Source organism: Parasteatoda tepidariorum, chromosome 4 (genome assembly GCF_982258835.1).
Source record: "Parasteatoda tepidariorum strain Cologne lab strain chromosome 4, Ptep-v5.0, whole genome shotgun sequence".
Lineage (NCBI taxonomy): Eukaryota > Metazoa > Arthropoda > Arachnida > Araneae > Theridiidae > Parasteatoda > Parasteatoda tepidariorum.
The window spans coordinates 68,876,153-68,894,218 of NC_141758.1; the positions used below are offsets into that span (position 1 = coordinate 68,876,153).

An 18,066-nucleotide genomic window follows, 5' to 3' on the forward strand; every position below is an offset into this window, starting at 1 on the left:
TATTAAAAAAAATTTTTTTTTTCTTTCAAAAACTGATTTCTGATATAACTTTCATTTTACAGGGAAATATAATGGTATTCAAGCATTGAAAAACTCAAGCAAGTTACTCTCATGAAACATCAAAAACAGTGAAAAGATTAGTAATTTTTTAAAGACAATTTTAGTAAACAAATAAGAAACAAGCATAGTAATGCTAACAAATGACTTCCTGTTAAGAATCCAAAATAAAGTGATCAATGTCTAGTTTAGTTGAAACTAAATCACATACATTTGTTTTTTTTGACTGCTTGATTTAGTAAAAACTAAATATTTTTTAATCATGAGATTTATTAAAACTCGCTATTTTATCCCAGCTTAGTCATTAAAAGTTTGAGTTTTAATTTTTGAGTGAAATCCATTTTATTGTCAAATGTAATACTTAATAAAGATAAAAAAAACACAACTTAATATTTGCAGAAAAACTATTTTAGTACTTAAAAAATGGTAGAAAATAAAAGAATGGTATTTTAATTTAATTTAGGGATCTTTGATAAAATTGGATATAAATGAAATTACAGCAACATTTTCATAACATTCCTAATTACCATAAAAATAATATTCTGTAAAACATATTTATCCATTTAAAATAAAAAGAATGAATACATAAATCTGAATAATATTAAGAGTATGAACTAGATATATTATGACTTAGCAAAACAATGCCATGCTGATGTTTACTTTCACTAGTCATATATGAACTGGAGAGCATGAGCACAGAAATAGTTGTACTAACCAATCATTGCTTTTAGGATCTAATTCAGTTTTTTCTTAATTTTAAGACAAGTAAAATTAATGTTGGGCATTTAAATATCAACTTAACCAGAAAGAATTAAGCATAAATTAAAAACTGGTGAATAATTGAATCAAATAATTATTCATATCATAACTAATTTTCTACAAAATATTGAGAGAAAGTTTGATTTTAAATTACTCATTTAATCATACAATCAAATTAGGGTTTAAAGTAGACATTCAAAAGAACAAGCTGGGACCCATTGGAATTTGTTGAAGGCACATGGAATTTCCAGGAAATTTTGTGACAGGATTTGGTGTGAGGGGGGGGGGACTTAAGTAACGATATTTCAATGTATGCGAGGTTTATTTTTTCTTGGTGCATTTTTTCATGCTGAATCAACTACAACCAAGTTCGAAATGATAGGACGAAAAGTCCACAACAGTGGTTCCCAACGATCTCCCCAAGAGGCAAGAGAATTAATAATCCTCAGGTGGGCGATGAGTATTCAAAAGAAAAAATTTGCAATTAATAATAATTAAAAAAGGAGGCAAATCACTACCGTCAACATATTTAGTAGAGAGAAGATTTAGCTTGGTCATCCAGCTTCTCGTAAAACAAAGAAGTAGGTTGGACATTTCATTCAAAGGAGACTTACGCTTAAATCTGGCGACCATAAAGCCTGATATTCAAGCTTTAACTGAAATCCCTCAAGCAGAAGGCAGTCATTAAAGAGGTAAAAATGGGCAAATGAGTTTTAAAATTTTCAGTCACTTGCAACAATGAACATTTTTTTTTTCGATCAAAAAGAAGAAAGGGGCGATAAATGTCAGCCAATTTCTAGAGGGAGCAACAAACGGTTGGGAACCACTGCTCTAGAAGATATAATGGTTTTATTGGCAAAATATACTTGTTTGTACTTCTACATATTTACACAGGTAAAGATAGTTTCTAATGTATTTTTTCTGGCTGAATTGAATGAAAATATACACAAGTCGAAAGAACAAATAATTCAAAAGTTGCGAGCATTTTTATGTCTAAACATACTTTTTTCCTCAAGCACTTACGTTGTACTTTACATTGCTACCCAAGAGCTATATGAACAATTATGTGATGTAACCTTACGAGCGGAATTTGAATGAGATCAATCCCAAAACGATCAGACTAATAGTTTAGAAGTTATAAGTGTTTTATGTACAAGAGTACAATTTTGTGCTCACACTTATTTACACATCCTAAATTACTATACAAACAGCCCTATTGACTTGGTCTTATTTCATTAAATGAAAAAAATACATTGGAAACAATACCTCCCTTGTATGAATAGTAATATATAGCTTTAAGTAAAACTGATGTTAAGCATTTAAATATCAACTTAATTAGACAAGAAATAAATATAAACTAAAAACTGCTAAATAAATTATTCTTGTAAAACTAATTTTCTACATAATACAGAGAGAAATTTTAATTTAAGAGCATTCAATTAAGTAATAGAGTATTTTATTTTCTATCCATCGTTGAACAATCGACCCAATTTTTGGGGTTTCGACTACTAATGCTCAACTCGCTAGCCTTGTAATTTTGAACCAATCCAGAAGACAAAGTAATTCCTGGATCAGTACCAGGGTTCCCACTCAATTTTTTCTTAAAAATTCAAGGACTTTTCAATGACTTTCAAGGACCTAAAAATCAAATTTTTCAAGGACCTATTTGGTATTATTCTTATATGCTAAAGTAGTACATGTCAACCAGATTTTACAATTACGTAGAAGTAGAAATTGTATATTTTAAACTCACAATGCTTATTTGACAACAAAATTTTTTTATTATTAAATTTATCAGCTAATAATACAAATGATTGATACATTGCTGTTTCAAATCACTTAGAAAAATTCCAATTGACAGAAGAAAAAAAATCCAACAATACAAACTAACATTAGTGTAACTTTTCATGAAAAATTAGAATTAATGAAACTAAATGAATGTATAATGCATATTATACATTCATTTAGTTTCTTTCAAACAAGCATAGTAAATAATTGATAAAGGTTGTTTAATTGCATGGTTATTAAATTATAAATATTTTTTTTAATATGTTAGACCAAATTTTAGGTTACAGGAAATGTATATAATTAGATAAATTATCAATTTAACATATCTGTTTCAATTATAATATCAAATTTTTGATTTTGTTAGAATATTAGTAATGTATTTTGAACACAATAAAATCTATTGTAGAACAATATTTCACAGATAACTATCGAAGACTTACTGAGCTTTATTTTCTTTAAAATATATCCATAAAATGTGAAGCATGATTTTTAAAATTTTGTGAAAATGCGTAATTTTCACCAAGCGTAATTTTTAAATCGCATTTATATGAATCTAAATAAACTATATGTAAATCGAAATTATAAGAAAAGTGCAGTAAGTCTCTAAGATTGCGTAAATCACATATCACAATGTATAATTTGTAAATTGAAATTGAATAGCAGTGTATGTTTCTTAAATCGGAATAATATGAATAGCAAATTATACAAAATGCATGAACTAACAAGACATAAGCCACAATGTAAGATCACCACACCTGCCAACTTTTAATCCCTTCCATAATGATTTTTCCCAGTGGTATTAAAATTTGAATTTTAAGCAAAAAAAAATATGTTGCATTTGAAAAAGCTTAAGCTGACAAACATGATAGTAACACATAAAAATATATATGCTTAATTTTTTTAAGAATAGTGGTGAACAAAATAATTTAAAAATTAAGTTAATAAAAGAAAAAAATAGTATATATTTACTACCACTTTAAATATAAAAATAAAATTTTATGCCAAATGCGTAAAACTTGACAGGTATGAAGATACATAAATCACTTTAATGTGAATTCTGTTACGTGATTAGCTAATAGTTTTCATGAGAATAGGGATCATTAAGATGCAAATTGCAATTTGGGATTCGAAAGGTGCCTTATGTAGAACAGCTATGTGTGATTCTTAAATCACTTTTATGAGAATTGTGGGTGGTAATTCTTAAATCTCTCTTTTGTGAATCGCAATACGTGATTTATAAACTACTAGAATGAGAATTGTGAGGCATGATTCTGAAATTACTTAAATACGTTATATGATTCAGAAATAACTTCTGATGAGATCTGATGTGAATTCTGATGAGTAATTGGCAAATCACTTTACAATAATATTCAATATGTGATTCATTAATCACTTTCAGTTAAACCGCAATTTGTAGAACATTTTATATGAATTACGATCTGTAAATCAAGAATCAGTTTAATGTGAATCACGATGTTTATTCATAATCAATGAAACCTGTAGAACTAAATTTTATTTATTAGCAGTAAAAACTAAATGTAAAAATTTGATTGTAAATGATAAAAAATGAATTATTCTCGGTACATAAATTAAAAGAACAAATAGGATAACAATATTACCCTGTCATAATAATGGAGTTAACACATTGAACATATTTCTAAATCAATTGAACACTTAATATTATTCGAAAACTATGACTAAAAAACCTAAAATTTTCTGGAAATTTTAGCTTTCAAGACATCAGAGTCTGAAAAATCTGGGAGAAAAAAGTTTTGAGAGAAAAATTGCATCAATCAGAATTTCTATGATTTTCCTTTGAATTTATTTATTATTTTTTTTCTACTTTTTTGTAAGAAAAATTAGTAGTATTTTAATTCCTACAAAATCAAGTACTTTTCAAGTACCCTATGGCAGAATTCAAGGACTTTTCAGGACCCTGATTTTTTTAACCAAATTCAAGGACTTTCAAGGTTTTTCAAGTACCATGGGAACCCTGAGTACCCTTAGAGGTATTGATTTGTTATGGGAACATGGAGGACTTTGCGACCCGACAGGTAAGACGTGCACCAGACACCATTTACTACACGGGGAGTCTCCGGCCATCCTGGGATCGAAACGGGCATTTGAAACTTTTAGAATCATAACTGGAAAAAAAAAACTGAAAGAGTATAGAATATTGCACATTTTCAAGAACTACAGTTATGCGCAGTATGAAACCTAAACCTTATGGATGAAACATTATGCTGAAAACAATTTTGCAATATTCATATTTTGTTTTTGAACTGCACTTTTTCTTCTATTATTGTATTTCTTTCATTTCTGTGAAGTATCTAGATTAAATTTCAAGGACACTCTGCAAATATGTGCCAATTGGACAATTTTTGAATAAAAACATGTCAAGGTTGGGATTCAAGAGCTTTTTCACCACAGTTACTTCAGGCAAGTTAAACCAAGAAACTTCTTAAATTGCAATATATTAAGCTTTAAAACCAGAAGTTTACAACAAATTTAACAGTCATGAAACACTTTTAATTATAAAAAGTAAAGTGAATTCCTCTTGTATTTTTTCAGTCAAGTTCACTGTCACTGTATCACCAATAACTTCCAAGTTTCCATAAATTAGATTAAAAACTTCACACCATTTGGGTTACTAATGCAGTTTTTCTCCAAAGTTTCAATTCCTTATTTATTAAAGGCACTGTTTCTTACTAATTAATTAGACAGATAAATGATTAATTGCGACAAAATTTCCTTAAAATATGCCAATTGGTAAATATGCCAATAAAAAAAAGATTTACACAGCCAATAGATTGCGTTAAGTGTTTATAGAAACTGAAAGAAATCGTCTTACTTCAGGGTCATTCTTAAATTATGTAGTGATTAAATGTACTAAAATTTAGATGAATTTACAAAAATTATATATCTGACACCTCTAACAAGAACATATTTTTATTTGTAATTTATATGTAATTTATTCATTATTCAAATATTTTTTTTTATTTTATAATCAAATACATTTTAAAAACCTATAATCAATTAGCAAAATACCTTATAAGATTCTCTTTTATCAAGTTTAGATGTCGACGATGGCTCTGCTGTCATATCACCCTAAAAAAAACATTACAAATTATATTCATAAAATATACTAATTCAAATTTTTGATATTTCTTAAAATTTTAATTCTATAGATAAGCAATAAAATGCAATGTTCGCAATCTTTGAAAGCATTAAAGCATTCTAGACTTTTCAAAACTGGCAAAAATAATGAGTCTACCTGACACATGCCTAGTTATAATTGTTATCTAGTTAAGAAATCTAACTTAAAAATTTAAAATCTAACTTCTTCTATTGGCGTGACAGCCCTTTGTGAGCCAGCGCCTTCCTCCATTCTGCTCTTTCTCAATTCTGCTTAATAGACAAGTAATTTATTATTGATCGTTAAAAGATTTTTGATTAATTTAAAATGAGAGTTCTAAATGAAAATAAACTAAAAACTGATTACTACAAATGAGGCTCTCTTCTTTATGTAATAGTAATACTTATTTAAGTATTCAAGCAAGCACTAAACTGTGTAACAATCCTATTTCAATAGGGATTTTTATTTTTTTAGAAAACTTACTCATTTTTAGGGACTTTTCTAAAATGAATAAAAACTAGGAGAATTTTTATAAACCAGTAGACTAAGAAAAATTGGCAAAATCCAGTAGTCTACTAGTAAATCCAGTAGAGTTAGCAGCTATGGGTAGCATTATTTTTTAAAGTTAACAAAACAAATATGGCCACATTTAAAAATTCTAAAACATATTAAATCAACAAAATAAAATATTAAGTAATTTCTTTACCGAGATGAACACAGATCAATTTTTATATAACAATTTTGTGTCGCTTTCAATGGTTGAACTGAGGGGACTTTAGACATCCAAAAAAACTCAGTCCTAGCACCAAGAAGTTCAAATTTTTAGTTGGGGAGTTATTGATGAATAATATAACCAAAAATAAAACCAACCCTGTATTATTAATTTGAAATAATCTGGCTACAGTTTAATCCCCAAAAAGGTTGTTAGAATTTAATATAACCAAATAACAAAACATTTTTTTTTATTACAAAATAAAGTAGTTTAAAGAAAAATAGAGTTTGATATTTGATTTGGCCGCAAGACTCAACTAATGAGTTATACATTTGTATTGAATTAAAATCATTATCCTATTGGTTGTCAGGAAAAGAATAAAAGTATGTAGATTTGCTTTTTTTTATACATAAAATGTGATAAAATTTAAATAATTGGCTTAATTTAATTACAAGAGGATTCAGAATGATTAAAAAAAATTAAATTTCTGAAATTAAAGAAATTTTAAAAGCTGAGAAACATGTAATGTCTATAATGCCATCACAGATGCATACTTTTTTTAATAAATAAAATAAATAATATGTTGGACGAATCTGTAAAGAAATCAAACATTCAATTAATTGCAACATAATTTTTAAAATGTTGTTTAAATTTTTACTTTAAAAGGATAATTTTTGCATCGAATTTAGAAAAGAATTTATAAATATACATCACAAATTACTCTGTAGATATCATGCAATAGTTTCACTATTAGTTATTAAAAAATATTAGCTGTTTTTTTAAGAAAAAAAATACAATAAAAATAGAATAATCTCAAAATAATAAGGCAAAAATTCTTTTAAAAAATTAAGACGATGGCTCTTTTCCCACACGAGTCTTGAGCGAAAGATACATGCATTTTCTTTGTATCCCTCAGGGGTATTACAGAGACTACAATCTTTTTCTTTCTCTCCATCATTTAAAGTATAAAATGTTTTTTTTCTTAAGGGGGAGAGAGAAGATAAATAATTTAGGATCCATTCACTTTGCCTCAAGATAAAAAAGATATTCCAATTAATTGCTTGAAAATTACCTAATAAGTTTCTTTTTATAACAAAATTTCAGTTGCACTTGGTTAATGTCGCATAACTGTTGGAATACAAAAAACAAGAAAAAGTTATAATCCAAACAACTATTTTGATTATCAGTGCAAATACTGAGAATTATATTTAAATCATAACACTACCATTGTTGTTTGTTTAATTCCATTTTAATATTACTCACATTAGCAGTGCTAAAAAAATAAAGTAAAAATTATTCAATTAGTCAGATAGAAATAAAATAATATACTTTAGGTGATGTACTTGGTGTGCTTGAGACCTCAGAATACCTTGGTGTCATTGAATGTTCCTCGCTTAAATCATGACCTAAAAAAAAATTTTAATAAATGAATAAAGAAATTACTAATTTACTAATTAGAAATTGCCTATTCTTTAAACAAAAATCACATAAAATATTTTTAATATCATCAATGACAGTCTAAGCTGTATTTTATAAATATAGCCTCATTTATTAAAAAAGCGAATGGCTATTAAAATTAAGCAAATGACTAAAATTGTTAAAAATAGAATCGAATAACTGAAATTTGTAAAACATTTGATACAAGATTTAAAGCACAAAATTTTTGTTTTGTATCCTAAGATTCGCTCTGCTTAGAATATTTCATTTTCATAGCTAAATTCAGAGAATAAAGCATTCATAATTGGCAACTATATTTTAACTTTCATTATTTTTCCTAAGTAAACTGATACATCAAGACTATTGAATAATTATTTTTTCTATTTATTATATTGAATAATTATTTTAATATTATTTTTTCAACAAATAAGTATGTACAAAGTAATTTTTTAGCATTAAAATAATCACTCGTGTACTATTTTATTATTAAATTGCATCGATTATTAAAATATTAATCAAATTATAAGACTAAAAATAATGCTACTTTTTGTTTTAGCAATATTTCTGGAAGAATTGCAAAATTCCAAAGGTTAATAAACAATTCATTCAAGAAACATTATAACGAAACAATAATAAAACGTTACATAAATATTTGAGATATGCACAGTGCAAAAAAATTTTAAAACTAAATATTCACTAAAATAAGCAGTTCTCCAAGTACAACCAATATATTTACAGTAAATAAAACATTCTTTTAATTTATTCCTCAGTTTTCTCGGTATCGACTTATCAGAGGAAAAAAACCGTCACATTGCAGACGATGTTTACACTTACTGCTAATGAAGAAGACGAACGCCGATAAACAGAAACCAAATTAGTATTCCACACCTATCGCAGCTTTGCCGCGACAATTGATTGTCGCACTAACGGTGCGGTATACATAAATTTACATAATCCAGAAACAACAGCAAAACTAAGGAAAATCAGTAAGAAAAGTTAGTGAAACTGTTATGACAACATTGGCAGTCGAACGGTTCCGTGAAAACTAAACTGCAGAGCAGAAGAGCAGCTTTCGAATGACGTAATAGCTCAACTCTAGGGGCTCCTCGCTTTTGACCAATGCAGAACGAATGTTTCCTCGTTTGCGCGGCGCGATTGCGTGCTTTGCCTTTCTACGTTGTCATGGTTACATCCGAAAAATTCATGTTCTTCCCTAAGCATCCCGCCCGGATTCATCATCCCTGAGTTGGGAGTAGAAAGACGAACATCCTTTTTACTGATATCCTAAATTCAATAAATTCTCTTTGTGACTTAGCTTTAAGAAAATTCGGAACTGCTCAGATTGCATTTGTTTAATTTTCGTTAGCTTGTTGACAAATTTTTGTAATTTGAAAAGGAAAAGAGAGGGAAAATTCAATCTCTAATCTATTTGAATCTTCATAAACAGATTTATTGGAGATAAAAATAAAAAAAAGATGATTACTTCTTTTTAAACAAAAACATAAATTTCAATTTTAATATTATTTTTTTAGAATTTCTAAGTATGAAGTTGTAGTACGTATTCAAATATTATGTAATTAACTGCTATTTGAGAAAACAATTCTACATAGTATTACTTGATTAAAAACTTCATTCGCTTTAAAAATATATAAATAGAAAATAACAGTTGTCTTGTTTCAAGCACTCAAACACAGGAGCTCGTTTTCAAGATTTGCCAGATGTGAATGAGAAGAAATAGAAGTGATTGGATATAAAAATGTGAAGTTGTCTACGAAAAAATGGAAAAATATTGGTGAATAACGAAACTAGAAAAACCATGGTTAACAGAGGCCTATTAAAAAAAAATCAAATTTAAATCTCTTAAAGATCCTATTAGCTTTGATAATCGTCGGGGCATTTCCAACATTTCTTTTCAGTACGACCGTAACTACATCAGACAAACTAGACGCGCTTTAAAATTCAAACTTTAGAAACACGATAGAAATTTTCGATATCAAGTATATGAAAAATCATGAATTGCTGCACATTGCTGGAGTCTTGGGCATAAATTCAATTTCGTAAATGCCAAAATAATTTCCACGTCTTATCTTGATGCACTGGAATCTTGTTTTATTCATATAAATGCTGATTCTCTTGTTAACGACATTAGTTCCGCACTACTTCTCCGTAACGCGTGGAAATGCATTTTACCCTTCTTTTTTTTTTTTTTTTTTTCCTTTTTCGGATACTGTGGTCTTTCTTGTTCTATTTTTCATCTTTTCTTTTTTTCATTTTCGGCTACTGTGGTTTTTCTAATTTTGTTTCTCACCTTTATTTTCCATTTTTCGCTGGCAACTTTACTTTTCATTTTTCAAATCATTTCTGCTTCTTCTCATTCACGTCTGACAAGTCTTGAAAGTAGGCTTCTATTTTTGAGCACTTGAAACATGTTGACTGTTTTTCAAGTAAATTTACAGATTGTTTTAAAATTTTACTGACTATAATTCAGAGGGTAACAAAAGTCAAGAGGAGGATAAAATCCAGGATAAAGAAAAAAAATAGACCATGAGGTCGCAAACCCCGTTGAAGGAGAGAAAACCGCGAAAAACGCATGAACACTTTGCATTCAGGAGAGATGGCTCCAAAGCACACCAATATTTTCTTAATTTTTGAGCCTTAAAAATAAAGTTCCTTTCTACTTTGAGTGGCTTATAAATTTGTTTGAGTTGGAAAAAAATACATTATAGAAGAAAGTGTCTGTCAATTTAAAGGTTATTTTTAGCTAGTATATCAGACTATAACTGTCAAAGCTAAAAAAATAAGATGTGAAAAGGGTTTTAAGGTTTAAGCACTCTTCCCAACATTTCATCACTTTTAAAAGAAGCTCTTTCATTGGTTATTGTTAATTTATATAATTGCTTTCCGATTTATTTTAAGCAAATAGAAACTACATTTTATCACGCTTTTGTCTTAGTATAAAAACATCAAATATAATATTTTTTATATCGCACAAAAATTATTACAGATATCTTAAAACTATATTATTTGAAATAATTCTTGATTCTAATTATCAAAGTTTTTGTTATTTTCTTGTATATAAGAAATATTTTTTTTTTTTTTAACTGCATTAAAAATCGTCCGTGAAAAACTATTATATAAATAAAGAAAATGAATTCACACAACATTCATCATTCAACAGAAAATGAAATTACATGCTTTAATTTGAATTATTTGCATTTTATTTTTGGTATAACCAGGGGTCTAGAAATAAAACAAGCTCCTGTTCTCCACAGTGTAAAAATGTAAAAAAATTTCGCCACGATGTAAAAAATTAAAAATCATTTAAATAGTATTTAACAAATAAATGAAATCATGTTCTTTTCTATTGTTTAGCATACTTGTTCCTAGAAATTTTGAATTTTCGTAGAGTCCTGTATTTAACTAACTCCCTTTTTTCAACATGGTCCTTACAGTTTATAACGTAGTTGAAATTATCATTGTCCATGCCAATATGCCTTATTAACAACTAGAAAGCTATCTTGCCACAGCACAACAGCTTCAGAATAATGGTACTGTTTTACTGTTATACACATTTAAACTTATACATGTTTTGCACCATTTTAGTGCAAAAAAATGTAATCGTAATCGCCTATTCTACTCTTTCAACGGTTGAAAACGCTTTCATATTATTTTAGAGCTTCACAGAACAACCAAATTCTTGTCTGATCAAGAGGGAAAAAGCCTTCTTATGCCATATCGTACCGTTTTTCAATACAGTAAGAATAAAAACGCCAGTCTAAACACTCTTTGTGGTATAAATATAAAAAAAAAACAAATTTGACAATTATTACGATACAAATTAAAAAACAAAAACAAATTGACAATCAGTACGTTACAAATAAAAAACTTGAAAAAAAAACTTAGTTGGAGAATGATTACTGAAGAATGATAGAAAGCCTAAATCAAATAATCCTCACCATAAAAAAAAAATAATAATAATGCCAAATTGGTCCGTTCTTCCCTACACCTGTACAAATCTTTCCTAAGCAGTACAAACGAAAAACCGAAATCGGACAACTATCACGATACAAAATAATAATAATAATAAATAAATAAAATAAATTATCATTACGATACAAAATAATAATAATAAATAAATAAAATAAACAATCATTACGATACAAATAAAAAACCTGAATCGCATATACTCATCACAAATTGACGAAACAAAAAAAAAATAATAAATAAATAAATAAATAAATAAATAAATAAAACATGCGAATAAGCATCTATACCAACGCTACATCACTTGCAGATATCCCTCATTATTTTAGTATGAGAGTTAAGTTTAAATAATCGGTCATAGTTAGAGTTTCGGTCATAATAATTTAAACACCGGGGTAAAAAAAACTTTAAATATTACGAATTTTCTAAATAATTAATATTTTAAAAGCATTCAAAATTTACTTCATCTATCGACGTACAAAAAAAAAAAAGAAAAAAATACTTTTCTCCTTATTATAAATATTTTTATTCACAGCAAAGGATGAAAGGGAAAACACGTTAATCTTGTTACGGTAAGACTACAGACTTTCTCGTTTCGCCGACTTTTTTAGCTTTGATGTTTTATTCTACAAACAGCAGTACAAAGAAGATTTTGCTGCACCTTCCTTGTATCTTGGTATTTCGGAATATAGTTTGAAAATTAAACTAAATTTAGAGGCACGAATTTCTTAACATTCAAAAACGTTTTTATAAAATTTGAGGAAAAAAGTATTGTCAGGATAAATAAAAATCAAACTGAAAAAAGAAAAAAAAATTATAAATTTTAAACACATAATTTTTTTTTTTTTTTTTTTGCGTAGCATATTGTTATTGCTATGTTGGAAAACTATTAAAATAAGTATTATTATTTTTGTACGTAGTATTCCTGAAATAATTTTTTTTTATTCTCAAAGATATAAAATTACTAACAAAAGAAATATTTACATTATTTATTTCTCAACCGCCTTGAACCAACAAAATATTCATTCTTCAGATTCATTTCAAATTCCTTCTTTAATATTCAAATTCATTCTATTCAACCTATCAAAGCGATAACTTAAACTGGTGCTGAATTAGCAAGTAACTTTCTTCTTTACCATTTTTCATAAGAAGTATTATAAAACTAAATTTCAACATTAACGCAACTTAAAAAAAACTGAATTAAAATTATTTATATCCTAAAAGACTACTGATCATCTAAAATTTCATTTTATGTAAAATAATAATAATAATAATAAAGGAGTATTAAAACTGATTATAAGAAAACGATTAAAAAAAATAAGAAACGCAAGTAAGAGAATTAATAATGGTTTGCTTAATAATATACTTTTTTTTATTCTCGCTTTCATATAAATCAATACTATTTTTGTGGTACTATTATAAATACAGGGGGTGGACAAAATAATTGAAGAATAATTTTTCAACTTCAGAAGTGCTTAGATCATGCAACTTCTCTTACTTCTCAATGAAGTTTAAAACTTTTAAAGGTAAGGGACCAAAAGTAAATTACAAACGGAAAATAGCGTTTTTGGACACGCTATGCCAAAAAATGTAGGAATAAATTTGTAACTTGCAACAATCATTTTGGTTACTATATGCGATAATTTCACAAAATTTAGGAAACCCAGCTTCGATATTTATGGAGAAAATTTTTATAAAAACTAAATTTTTTTTTGTCTTAAGTTTTTTTCCCATACCTTTAAAAATATTCAATGAAATAAAGCAAAATTTTTGGAGCAATTCAAAATTAATTACAAAATTATTGCTTTAAAATTTTAGAAATATTTGTTTAAAATTGAGCAAGACGTGAGAAATTAAAGTAGTTCTTTTATATTGCGTATACGCGAGAAAAAAAATTTAAAAAAAATTTACGTAATTTTGTAGTGAGACGTATTTGGCAACAAACGAAATAAGTTCGATTTGAATATTTTAAAAATTTAAAAAGTTTCAAGCAATTTTCAAAGTACTTTTTGTACCTTTTAAAAAAATCTCAAAATAATAAAGGAGTTTTCTACAAATATTATTTTGTATCATACGACAAAATAACAAATGATAATTCCTTACAATAAATGTTTATAAACCGAAATGTGACTGTATAAGGAAAGAAAACAGGTGAAAGAAAAAATGCTTTTAAGGAGGATGATCCCTAACAATGCTGGTGTCATTTTTAATAAATCTTGTTTAATAGTACAAAAACTATTTAAAAATTGCTTGAAACTTCATACACTTATAAGATATTCAAATCGAAATTTTTTCATTAGAGGCCAAATGCGACTCCACAAAATTATGAAGAAAAAAAAAATTTTAATTTTTCACGCGCATGTGCAGTATAAAAGAACTTACTTTAATTACTCATATTTTGCGAGGTTTTAGACAAATTTTTTATAAAATTTTAAATCAAAAATTTTGTAATTAATTTTAAATTTTTCTAAAAATTTTATTTAATTTTATTAAATATTTTTAAAGTTATGACAAAAACATATGCCAAAAAAAAATTTGTTTTTTATAAAAATGTTCATTTCTCCATAAGTATCTCAGCTAAGTTTATGAAATTTCGTACAATTATCGCATATAATAACCAAAATAATTGTCACAAGTTACAAATTTATTCCTACAGTTTTTGGCATAGGATGTTCAAAAACACTATTTTCCATTTGTAATTTACTTTTGGTCCCTTACCTCTAAAAGTTTTAAACTTCATTGAGGCGTATGAGAAATTATATGATATAAACACTTCTGAAGTTATAAAATGATTCTTAATTATTTCTTGTGAACTATAAAAAAAATTATTAGTACGGTAGTGTTTCCATTATTTTGTCCAACACCTGCATTTTTTTTTCTGTTTCCAAGTGATGTGAGTTTTTTTAACTTTTATAATCTTCCAAAAAAGTTTACACATAAAGGAAAACAAATTAAATTTACAGATTATAACTAAAATACGAAATATATAAAGGAAATAAATAAAACTTCAATATTCATAATCTAAAGAGTCAAACAACATTAGAATAAAAAATAATTTTGGGAATATTAATCTGACAAATGCATACATTTCTTCAGTGATATGATAATGTATGGATGTATCATTTAACTTTATGTTTTTTAGCGCAAGCTAAGTGAAAAACAAATATTGAAACAATAATAATCTTGTAAGCATTAACTTTCTCTGAGTGAAAGGTACAATATTTGAAAGAGAGAAATAGTTAGGCATTTAAAATTTTGTAAAATAAAGTAAGAACCAATCAGATATGCAGGAATCAGATTGGTAACATAGATTAGCTTTTGTAGATCAACAAGTATAAGTTCACAAGAATAGCATCCATTTCAGAATATGAGACTGACAGAAAATTTTGAAAAATCAGTTTTATTTTCGCTATCGCAGGAAACTAATTAACTCCAGAGAACACAAGAGTCAAAAAGTAACCTCACCTGTTACACAGTATAATCCCATTTTTAAGGTACTATGTAAGCATGAATCTACAAGAAGCATATTAATTCATAATAATAAGATATAACGCAATCTACAGTTAATTAATCAAATTAATTAGTAAAAAATAGGTATATTTTCTAATTGCAATACATCTTTGATATGGTAGAGAAATGAAATTAAACTTATTTTCTAACTCTCTAAGGCGGTAAGGAATGAGATGCAGGATGTGACAGAGTAATTAAATATAATAACACTTCGGCATATCAGTTCACAGAAATACTTAATTTGTAAGGTTACAAAAGTAAATTTAACGTAGAATAAAGCATTTCATTTTGTATCGCTAATTTATAACGTTTGAAACCGAATTTTCTGATCTAAAAAAAATAATAAATAAATAAAAAATAACGTATTCAAACTATAAATACTAACATGAAGGTAAAAGAAAAACTTTAATTTGTGGCTAATGTATCAGTACATACCGATTTTTAATATGCACAATGCATTTTCACAAAATAAGAAAATTTGAAATGCAAAAGACAGTTAACGTTTAGTTCTTGCCCCCCTCCCTCAGGAAATTCATACAAGCACAATAAATATAAACTTTAATTTGTGGCTAATGCATCGGTACATATCAATTTTTAATATGCACAATGCATTGTCACAAAATAAGAAAATTTGAAATGCAAGAATGTAAAAAGCAGTTAACGTTTAGTTCTTGCCCCCCTCCCCAGAAAAGTCATACAAGCACAATTAATCTAGGTTTGGGACAAAACCACATTTTTTCTTTGCAAAGTCTTTATTCGTACTTCTGAATAGAGTTCACAGCACTATTTAATTTGAAAGGTTACAAAAGTAAATTTAACGTAAAATAAAACATTTGTTGTAACTTTTTTCATCGCTAGAAATAAGTAACGAATGCAACTAATCTAAAATAATAATAATAATAACTCATTAAAACAGTGAATACTCAAATAAAGATAAATAAAAAAGAACTTTCTTTGCTGTTAATATAGCGGCCATCGTAGTAAATCGAATTTTTGGACTATATACTATGAATTTTTATAACATAGCAAGCGAACTTGAAGAGTAAAATACAGTTAACTTTCAGTTTTTTTTCTGCTATACATATGGATTTTATACAAAGATGGTAAATCTAGTTCGGGATAAAAAAATATAGAGAGAGCTTGAGTTTCCGCCAATGCAATCAAAAATAAGTTTTCCAGATCGCAAAAAAAAAACTAAATAACAAGAAAATGTAACGAAGATATATTTGCATTCAGACATTTTTTACGCCTTACTTACATATTTATTCATGTACAATTTTTTCGCATATTTCGTAATAAGAAAATCCCATTTCTTCAGAAGTTGGAAGTCGAGTTCATGTTTCATGTAAATATCCAAGAAAAAAATAGCAAATCACACAAGAAAATGAAATTGAATTCGAAATTCATGAAGAACTGGTGTTCTGAAGAAATGATGATGTTCTCTTCTTCAGTATTTACATTTAAAAAAGAAAGAAAGGGGAAAAAAGAGGATTTGAAAGTCAGATTTGCAATTCTTATGCAAAGATAAAATTGGGCTAAAAATTAATAGGTACCAGCAACTAAAAATATTCCTTTGCTATGGTTTAAGGCATTTAATGCCAGAGAATATATCGCACCCCGGCAAGAACAGTGTCTTAACTCTAAAATGCAGCATTTGAGAAAAATTTACTTTAAGAATACTATAAAACTTATTCTGAAATAGCACCATCTTCTCAATAGCGCAATCTACTTTAGTTAAGTATTTATGGAGGCAAATTCTTTTGTTTTGTTGATGGGGCACTTCATACATATTTTTTATTGATATAACCTTAAAATTGCTGTCTTTTGACTTGTGTCACTTTACTTGCCGGGTCCGATATTTTGCCTTAAAATATAAATAACATTTTTTAAGCGAGAATTAGTTTTTAATCAAGAGAAATTATTTTTAACAAGTATAAAGTAACATTGAACAAAAAATGGAATTCAAATGTTTAAGGCGACAAACCACACTTTTGTAATTAGCACCAAGTTAGGCTTAGAAGGCTTCAAATTTCTACAACTTATTCTAACTCGGGATGTATTAAGAGCAAAGTAAATATTTAGTTCGCTTTTGTAGACAAAGCAATAATTTTGTCTTCGCAAGGCATGGATGTTCTTTCCTCCTCTGTACTATCTGTCCTTACTGTGGGAGCAACGTTGGCCCACCTAATATGGTGCCCCTGAAAGAGAGGCCAACAAATCTGCCCTGTAAATGCCTGAATTGACGAAAAATTTTAAAACAGGTGGGCATTGGGGGAAAAAAAAACATCTATGCGTAATCAGTTACTGAGATAGTAATAATAAAGAATGTGTTTCCACTTAAGATTTTTTTTTTTTAAATAATCTTATGCATTTTAAAATTACAACAGGAATTGGAATCTAACCATTAAATTTACTATTAATATACATTTTAATAACTTAGTTAATTGTGTAGGTAACGTAAAAATTTACCATGATAAATTTTTACGACAAATTGTACATCCTTTTCTCGATTTATTTTTGCGTCTTACTAAACGGATCAATGGCGTTTGGTGATTAATCTTCTCTTGAAACACCTGTAAACGATTGGTTAAATAACTTTTTTTTTCTTTCCGCGGAAATTATCTGACCACAATTTTCATTTGATTTCCTAAAAAATTTAGCTGCATGTATATTGTTGATATAG

The 18,066-nt window shown here is 27.4% G+C and overlaps 2 protein-coding genes across 9 annotated transcripts in view; one reads left to right on the forward strand and one right to left on the reverse strand.

Annotated features, from left to right (window-relative positions):
- Positions 1-18,066, forward strand: part of RpS27 (ribosomal protein S27) — a 324,227-nt gene that overhangs the window by 69,890 nt on the left and 236,271 nt on the right. The gene's annotated exons all lie outside the window — the stretch shown is intronic.
- The window catches only part of Orp8 (Oxysterol-binding protein-related protein 8), a 151,244-nt gene that overhangs the window by 34,564 nt on the left and 98,614 nt on the right, over positions 1-18,066 (reverse strand). For 5 of the 8 annotated variants that reach the window (XM_016074903.4, XM_016074904.4, XM_043045313.3 and 2 more), the window contains 2 exons: positions 7,782-7,858; positions 5,653-5,712 (listed from right to left, as the gene is read on the reverse strand). In XM_016074903.4, coding sequence (XP_015930389.1) covers positions 5,653-5,712; positions 7,782-7,858 — 137 coding nt within the window. The other 3 variants (XM_016074908.4, XM_087161316.1, XM_071181599.2) reach the window with 3 other exon arrangements.